Below are 8957 nucleotides of genomic sequence, written 5' to 3' on the forward strand. Positions count from 1 at the left end.
GCAAGCAAATTCTCGTTTAAAACTCTTGTAAATTATATGGTTAACTCGCGGAAGGAGTAGAAATCAGTGAATAATATAATATATAATGTTATTGAATATTGAGTTACGTATTGTTAGAGATAAATAAGGAAAAACCAAAAAATATTAGTCTAATGAAAGGGTCCAACAATCTTACATAAGTAGATTTTTCAGAATGTTTATTTTTTAATAGTATAGATACATCAGAGAACGCTGAGGTAACTGAGAAACAAAATTATAATGTTGTCAGTAATACAAAACGGATGCATGGTTATGCCATTGTCATGTCGCAAAAAACAGACCATCATTGGTCGAGAGTCACTTGCTGCTTCTTATTCCACAGCTAAGACGGGAGAAGGACAGAATAAATACCGAAGCAGAGGAGCCACCACTGCTACACTTAAACTGTTTCCAAGCATTGCATATCTGCACAATAAAAGAGGAGTTCATGAGTATCACAGTGTAAGTATTATTCTTGTATTTTTTTCTAACATATCAAACACCAAGTAGTGATATATAACGGTATTATCAGATCAATGTGAGGATCAAAACGGTGCCTCTGTTATGCTTAGATGCACATAGTCTATACAGACAGTAGCGTATTCTGTTTTAAGTGGTGTTTACCTCTGTCGAAGGCTTATCTGCTTTGGGAACTCAAAGTCTTCAGGGAATGAGTGAAAATTAGCTACCTAATCAAAATAGAATCCAAACATCTGATATGAAGATTATTACTCTTTTCAGTGAGGCATTGGTAATAACAAATGAAAGGACTTGTGGCTAACCTCTCTAGGGGTGAAGTATCTAAGCCGTTGCTCTTTCAAACAAGATTCCTTCCCCTTGACTTTTGGCTGTGTGATCATAGATTCATGATAAGCATTTCATTTGGACTAGCGAATAGAGGAAAACAATATTGTAAAACTCAACGGAAGAACATACCTGGACAGTTGCCAAGAGGGAACCAGTGCCCTTCACGTATCTGTAATAACTCTTTGTGAAACAACAGCATCTCTTCGAATCAGGGTAAACAATGTCTATAAGTGGCTCAGGAAATATAAAACAGATAGATGATCGGTTTCATATAAACAGGTAGATTTGTAAGAGAAAAGAAGACGAAATCATAAAAGGATACCCATTGCGTTTCCCCATCTCTCTATCAAACTTAATGGTACTAGATATTGATGTCCATCACAGTCTCTGGATCCATTCTCGGTCTCATCAAAACCACCTGGCTCGCCGTTTACTTGTGCTGTTGAGTCAAGAAACTTCTCTACTGATTCGCAAGACTGAAGTAAGTTTTCAGATCCTTCTTCTGCTTGACATTTATCAAACTCCACTTGATCATCACGCCCATATAATGGGCCTGGAGACCAGAGTAGCTTGTTGTTATTGTGCTGGGACTGAAATGAAAGAGGCTTTCTTTTCGCCTACAAGAATGGAATGATTTCAAAGTTCATAAGATTCTTTAACCAAAATCAAAACGATAATCATAGATAACTAAGGAGAGAAAGACAGGAGAAGCATGTACATACATTATATATCAACTATTTATAAGTTGAAGAAGCCATGCAAAAGCAAAGAGAGAAACAGAGATGCATGAGATGCATTACATAATGAAAAGGAAAAGAGAAAGTACCAGACAAAAGTAACGAGGTCTTGAATAAGGAACACCAAACTGCAACGGACTCAAAATAAACTCTTGTGTGACATAATCTGATTTTGTCAACGTATCAATCATTTCCATATGGGTATCCGAAGTCTGCACCAACAAAACACCACACAATAACTTTAAAAAAAAATATAAGAAAATGATCGAGAATAAAGTAGATATGACTAAACACAAACCTCAAATCCAACAACATTCTCTACAAACAACATTCTAGGGGGCGTAGATGTATGCGGTATAAGCTCGAGGATCTTAAGAAACGAAGACGCCCGAGCATCACCAGAGTGTTTCTGAAGGCCTAACCATCAAACTATTAACTATTAGTATCTCTAAAGTGATAATAGTAAAAGGAAGAGAGGTGAGTGAGTCACCTTGTCTAGTATAAGGCTGACAAGGAGGAGAAAGAAGCCAAGCATCAGCATTATACCTATCTAAATCACCAGCAGTGAGGCTCTGAATATTCCCCTATGAACAAAATTGACAATGAACTAAGTCAGTCATACACCTAAAGTTGCAAACTTGCAATTGAATAATCTCATTAAAGCAGCAAAAGAAGCTTCAAAGTTTATCTCTTTAGCTGAGGTTGAAACTGAGAAGAAGAAGAAGAGAACCTGATGGGGACGGTGACCGAAGTTATGCTGGTAAACATCATTAGCAACATCATTGATCTCAAACGCTTCTACTACTTCTGCCTCGACCCCCGACGCCGTTAACGAGTATCTCTAAAGAAAACAGGGATTGTTAGGGTTTTAGTATGAGCGTAGAGAAGAGGAAGAGAGGAGAGTGTTTACCATTCCACCGATTCCACTGTAGAACTCGAGAACTCGCCATGGCTTCGCTTCGACTCTCTCCGCCATGGATGATTGTCTTCTTCGTCTTGTGCCCTAACCAGTTGATTTGGGAATTGTATTTCTTTCTTCTATTCTTGGGTTTATGGTTCGGTTTACTACTACAACCATTACCACCCTTGTTCCGTTTAGAGCATCTCCAATGTATTACCCCATTTTGTAAAAAATGGGGCAACACCAAAATGGAGTAAGGTTTTACTCCAATGTATTACTCCATTTTCTACTCCAAAAATAATATTTCTTAAATAATTTCATTTTTATTTTATTAATAATTGCAAATAAAATCTTATACTTATAAAAATTTACCAATTAACCCCAATTATTTTATGTTTACGATAATAATTAAAATATAAATTATTTGAATTAAATATTTATTATTAAAAAGTACAAGAAATCATTAAAAAAGACAACATATATATAGGTTCAACAATGAGCATTAGAATATTTTTCCCACAAATGATCAACTAATGCATTTCGTAATGAAAAATGAGCTTCTTTATTTTTGATATTCCTAAATCGAGCAAGAAAATTTTGAAATCGGACATTTTCATCTTCTGCAATTTCAATATCTGGAGGTGGAGCTTCTCTTTCAAGTTCAATTGGTACATCAAGTTCACGCTCATTTTCATCTTCTGCAATTTCATGTTATTGTATCATTTTAAATATTATTTAAGTAAAAAATAGAAACATTAAAGATTCAAAGGATCATTTTATAAATAAAAAAAGTTCAACTCCAAAATGGAGTAATAGGTAAGATTACTCCATAAATGGAGTAACCCTAGCCATTACTCCATTTTTAACTCCAAAATGGAGTGGGGTTGGAGAAGATTTTACTCCATAATGATGTTTGGAGTTAAAAATGGAGTAGGGTTGGAGATGCCCTTAATATTCTAATTTCTAACCATGGTTTTGAAAATTTAAAACCAAATATTTTAAAACGTACGTACATAAAAGGGGTTTTATAAATTTTATAACCAAATATTTATATACTCTGCTTAAACTAAATAAGTTTGTGTTAAATTTTATAGCCAAAAAGTTTTTTAACTAAATTTTGTAACCAAAGTTAAATTGATGAACATGTAGTAAACTTTATTAGTTCTATCAATTTGCACAGGTTTCAAACAGAACCAACCAGACCCTTGGACGAGAAGACATACTCTTACCTCGAAGATAGGGACGGTGGCGCTTCACCGACGACAGTTCATGCCTGATAAATTATTTGGGATAAGAATGGTACAATATTTTGGAAAATTTTGACAGTTTTAAGGAGGTAAAAAATTCTCGTGTGAGTTTTTCGTACCTTTATTCAGAGATAGAAGTCTTCGTCTGGACAATAAAGAGCATGAAAAAATTAAGACACCTACATATAATTGTTGCAATAGATTGTTTTTGATTGATGAAAATAGTTTCAGAATCAGAAAAATGATATAGTTTCGGAATAAAAAAAATAACATATTTTTGCAATATATTTGGAAGACGTATATATTCTACAATAGAGCTTCAGTCATACGGAATTTATATATATTCCCAAAACACAAACAAAATAGTGGCTGATCTTGTAAGTAGTGGTAGAAATCAAACGTTTGTCGTCGTTTATGTACAGAGCTACCAAATTGGTTTGTAGAATTTAATTGGAATCTATGTAAATTGATTACCAAAAAAATGTATATATGTATATTGTATCATCAGTGCAAAGGTTCGCATGTATTTCAAGTGGAATTTTTATATAAAATGGAACATGTTTTTTTGTTTTCTTAAAGGAACATGTTTCTATTCAGAAAAGCTTTTTCGTCAAATATGAGTTTTTTTACGGCAATCAAATATATGAGTTTTAAATAATTAGTTAAACATGCCTTCGGTCTTTGATTGTCCAAGTTATTCTTGTTTTCTCCTACGATTTTTAGTGTCTTACCCTTTTTTTTTTCTTAGTGTGATTTAATCTCTTAGTTTAAAAGCATGATCTCCATTAGGGGTTTAACGAGAAAGAAGAGAGAACAAAAACGATGCTAAAAGAATCATTTTAAAAGAAATTCATGAAGACAGATTCTTAATGATTAAATTTGTTTTAAATTAAAGTTACAGTATACAAATGAAATAAAATACTAATATGATACTCAAATGAATAATTAACTCCTCACTGGAAATGTTCTAGGTATCTTTGCGCGAGATTGATCATATTACTCGTAAAATTGTAGCTTCGCAAATAAAATACGTGGGATAAACATACATTCAGATGATGATTATGCTATATAGATAAGTGATGCATGGAAGCATTTCCCAAAGAGAATCGAATAGATTCTCTCTCTTTTCTTTTGTGTTCGTCAGTCTTTTCTTTACCATTCCCCGAGACAATGTGGTGGGTTTACTAATTATTAAGTATGATTCTTATATATTCTCCTTCTTCCCGTTTTCCTTTTTCTTCCATATATATTATGGTACTTCTTTATAATCACCCGCTATTTTACACAACTTCAAGTTAGCTTTTACGTGGAGTTATATATCGATGATAAGGCCCTTGGTCTCGTATACAAAACAATTGTACAAGTATGTTGTAGCTAAAATTAACTAGTTTAGTGATAGGCAGACTTTAAAAATATAAATTTGAAGCAATTTCACGATATATCTAAATCCATGTGCTAAGCACTTTTAAATTAGCTTACAAAAGACTTTTAAGGCGAATTAGTTATCGGTAATAGACTTAAGAAAAATAACTTCATCGTGATTTTAATTCAAGTACATAAAAATTATATAATATATTGCGAGTAAGTATTTTTGGGGCATATCTCAAATCTGAAAACGGTTTACGTATATACTTTGGGGATATTTAATTTATTAGATTTTACTTGTCTTTGTAACAGCAAATTAATATGTATTGTAGCAAACCTAATTTACACTAGACAGAAGAAACGACAAATAGTTTCCATATTTCTTAATATCCATAATTTTATTTGAGAATTTATATTAAAAGTTATTAATCATTCGTGGCATTCCACATGTACCTTGCTGTGGTTTTTTGTCTTATTATCTTACAACTGAGGCACCTTTACTTTAGCGAGACATATTTACCTTTCAATAACAAGATTCTTTTATATTTGAAGGATGGAGAGTTAAATTTATCATACACAGATGAAAAGGTGAAATGACGGTAAATAAAAAGCAGCGATTGCAGTGTACCACAAGCGACAATATGTAAAATTTGTAACCTGCAGGTATAAATGAAAAGGAATTAACAAAGTATATGAAATTATGTTTTAGTAGACAAATTCAAAGGACACAAAGATGGTCAAGAATATTCAAACCTCGGAGACTATACCTTTACCATTCAACTATTCTTGTTTTCTTTAATCCAAGCTTTTGATGTTTTCCTTGGGTTTTATTTGAGAATCACGAACAAGATCTATCTATGCACGACAAAGTCGGTACTATAATGTTGGAAGAAACATTAAAACTTAAAAGACTAAAATTAAAGAAGGGAGAAGTAAATATTTCATTAATGTTTGATTTCCCTTCTTTAATTTTCGTGGTTAAGGGAACCGATACGTTCCTTGAAACTGTTGCCATGCAACTTTTGCTTTAGCTACCTCTGATTTTTCTTCTGACTGCATCCTTTTTGCTCCTGACACGCACGAGAACTTATTATGCACCCATGTACCTAAGTTGAATTGGTGAATTTTCAAGGGAATAGGCTACAAATGAATATAGTGATTTACATGCAAACAAACATCTGTCCAACAATGTGAATATTGAATTTGGCAATATGTATTTAGCTTTTGTGAAGCAGAAGCATAACGAAAACGGCTGGTATTGGAAGCTTTAACCTTGCTGTTTTAATTTATTTCCTTTGTTTAAACTAGTGGGGTCTAAAATGATAGAAAAATATAAAGCCCTCAATATGTATAGATTATTTTTGTTTCTTTTGGGAAAACGTAGTTTACGTTAAAGGAAATGCATTAAAGCTGAAACAAAAATAAGAAAGTAAAAACCAATTGAAACCCTAAATTTTTACTTCAAAAAATGTTCCCGGTTGTTGAAGGAAGAGCCTTGTGCTTTGTCGATATATATATACGAGGGAGTCCAACATCACATTTGTATCCTCTAATAAATCTCATCTACTCACTTCTACTTTCTTTAACTGTTTATAACTAGCATTCCCAGGTAATCTTATCAAATACTATATAAAGTTACACTTGTATATATTTATGCCTCTAATTTTCTGTAATTATATTTTCTCTATGGGGCCATAGAAGAAGATGAATAGGCCAGGAGACTGGAACTGCCGATTGTGTAGCCACCTCAACTTCCAGAGAAGGGATTCCTGCCAACGCTGCAGAGAGCCAAGGACGAGCGGCATTACCGACTTAGTGAGTAATTTCACAAGCCGTCCAATCAGTAGCTCTTTTGCTTTCAACACCGGGCCTGACGTGAGACCAGGTGATTGGTACTGCAACCTTGGAAATTGCGGGACGCACAATTTTGCAAGCAGGTCCAGCTGTTTCACGTGTGGTGCCGCAAAAGATGAGTCGTCACGCTCGGCTGCTGCTGCAGCCACCGGGTTTATAGACATGAGTGATGGTCCGAGACGCGGCCTTTTTGGTTTTGGTAGCAGCAGTGCTGGTGGAGGCGGCATGGGCCGTTCTTCTTGGAAATCTGGAGATTGGATTTGCTCGAGGTATTTCTTTTGTTCAGTGTGCAAGGTTCATGAAAATATATATTTGGCACGTAATATCCATAACTCATGCATGCGCGCGGGCTTGCGTAAGCTAAAATGACCGTTTTAGATATGTTAGTATATACATTCATGTTTAAAATTTATATATATAAAAAAGTTGTAGAAAGTGATTGGTTATGTAGAAACCGATTAGTTTTGTATTATTGTATCTAGGCCAGGCTGCAATGAACACAATTTCGCAAGCAGGTCAGAGTGTTTCAGGTGCAACGCCCCAAAGGAACCGGCCACCAATTCACCCTACTAGTCCTAACTTTCTTCGTCATCTTCAAGAAATTGGTTTGTTACTAGACTTTCTTTAGTAAATTTCATTTCAACAATAAATTTAAATTTCTAATCACAAGCCACACATCTTATTTCCTCAAAATTTATATGCTAGTGTCCTATATACATACCAACCCGAAAATATGCAAAAAAAAAGATCGATGGTTTCGTGCCTTATATATATATCCATATAGTAATTTACGTGCAAAAGGGTACGTACGTATGTTTTAATTTAATATAATCCTTGAGACCTAATGAGTGAAAAGGTATTTTGACATATCCTTTGTTTTTATTTGGATGCAGGTTACGTTAGAAGAGATAAAACTAGTGAAGAACCGATGCAAGAAAACGACCCTTTATGTCGTGATTTGTTTTTTTTTTTAATGTTGATTTGTCTCGTTTCATATCTAGGACTTCTGTCTGGTTATCTTTGAATGTAAGCAAATCAAGTAAAATTAGGAAGTGTTTTGTTCTTATATCGATCTCCTACTATGTACGTTTGCTTTAATGTATTCTTATTTTGATAAAGTGTTACCTTCTTAGTTCTTACTCCGCAATTATGATTTTCATCAAACTTCGGAGCACTTGAGTTGTTTCGTACGAAACACTAAGATTTTCAGTTTCTATGGCAGAAAATCGAAATTTCATGCATATTTCATTATTCAATTAGTTTTTATTATACAAATTTTAGGAGGGATGGAGATTTTTCTTTCGTAAACCAAACAACAATTCCAGTACGTGTTTGAAATGGATAAATGCATGGACCACAGCACAACCTTTTGTTCAATCCAAGGCCTCAAAAAGGGAGTGAATAATTATGAAATTTGAATTTCTCAAAGGTGCGTAGACATGAATTAAGCATATATATTATGAACGAGCATTCCTTTTTTTTTTTTGGTAAAAATGTTAAATGAACGAGCATTCCTATTATGAGGTGGCTTGAGGATGGGTTGACCACCAAATAGAAAATAAAATTCTTTGAGTTCTCTTCTTTAGTTTAATGGTAAGCTGACCAAGTAATTATGTTGTCACTAGTAATTTGAATGGCAAGCTGACCAAGTAATTATTTTGTTACTAGCATTCCTATTATACTAGTGGTTAAAAAACGTACATATCGCCTCTTTGACGTTTTGATTAATTTCCAACTTCTAATTAACATAATTTTGATAAACATTTGGTTGGACTTATAACGTCTAAAAAGGTTTAACTATTGTATATTAAGGTTTTTTCCTTACAATGAATTTGGTTATAAAAAGGATGTTTTGATTCATAAATGTTTTATATACTGTTCCTTACGGGAAGATTTGCTTGTTAAGAACGATATTATAAGCTTACGTACGTGTCCATACACACGTTGCATTTTGCATAGGATTCCTCATTCATTGACCTCATAGAGGTGTACTTAAGATTATCATCAAACGAGTCAAAAAAGAAGACA

General features: G+C 33.7%; 2 protein-coding genes across 4 annotated transcripts; one reads left to right on the forward strand and one right to left on the reverse strand.

Moving 5' to 3' along the window:
• Window positions 1-124: 124 nt before the first annotated feature.
• On the reverse strand, window positions 125-2652 carry LOC106348535 (tRNA (cytosine(38)-C(5))-methyltransferase 2-like). 2 transcript variants are annotated; one of them, XR_007314441.1, is made up of 10 exons: window positions 2473-2652; window positions 2293-2403; window positions 2053-2146; window positions 1861-1979; window positions 1652-1774; window positions 1148-1442; window positions 955-1049; window positions 801-866; window positions 643-731; window positions 125-444 (listed from the first exon to the last, which is right to left on the reverse strand). XR_007314441.1 is itself a non-coding variant. In XM_013788294.3 (10 exons), the coding sequence occupies exons 1-10, from the start codon at window positions 2536-2538 to the stop codon at window positions 351-353; spliced, it is 1128 nt and encodes a 375-aa protein (XP_013643748.1). In that variant the 5' UTR covers window positions 2539-2652; the 3' UTR covers window positions 125-350. The 2 variants fall into 2 exon arrangements, 1 of the variants encoding a protein (XP_013643748.1); XM_013788294.3 differs by having other exon boundaries at window positions 643-707.
• A 3797-nt stretch (window positions 2653-6449) lies between these two features.
• Window positions 6450-8047, forward strand: BNAA06G27750D (RNA-binding protein involved in heterochromatin assembly dri1). 2 transcript variants are annotated; one of them, XM_013791787.3, is made up of 4 exons: window positions 6450-6684; window positions 6774-7198; window positions 7412-7534; window positions 7823-8047. In XM_013791787.3, the coding sequence occupies exons 2-3, from the start codon at window positions 6780-6782 to the stop codon at window positions 7500-7502; spliced, it is 510 nt and encodes a 169-aa protein (XP_013647241.1). In that variant the 5' UTR covers window positions 6450-6684; window positions 6774-6779; the 3' UTR covers window positions 7503-7534; window positions 7823-8047. The 2 variants fall into 2 exon arrangements, with proteins under 2 accessions (XP_013647241.1, XP_013647242.1); XM_013791788.3 differs by having other exon boundaries at window positions 6611-6684; window positions 6777-7198.
• The last annotated feature ends 910 nt before the right edge of the window (window positions 8048-8957 follow it).

This window comes from Brassica napus, chromosome A6 (genome assembly GCF_020379485.1).
Source record: "Brassica napus cultivar Da-Ae chromosome A6, Da-Ae, whole genome shotgun sequence".
NCBI classification, from domain to species: domain Eukaryota; kingdom Viridiplantae; phylum Streptophyta; class Magnoliopsida; order Brassicales; family Brassicaceae; genus Brassica; species Brassica napus.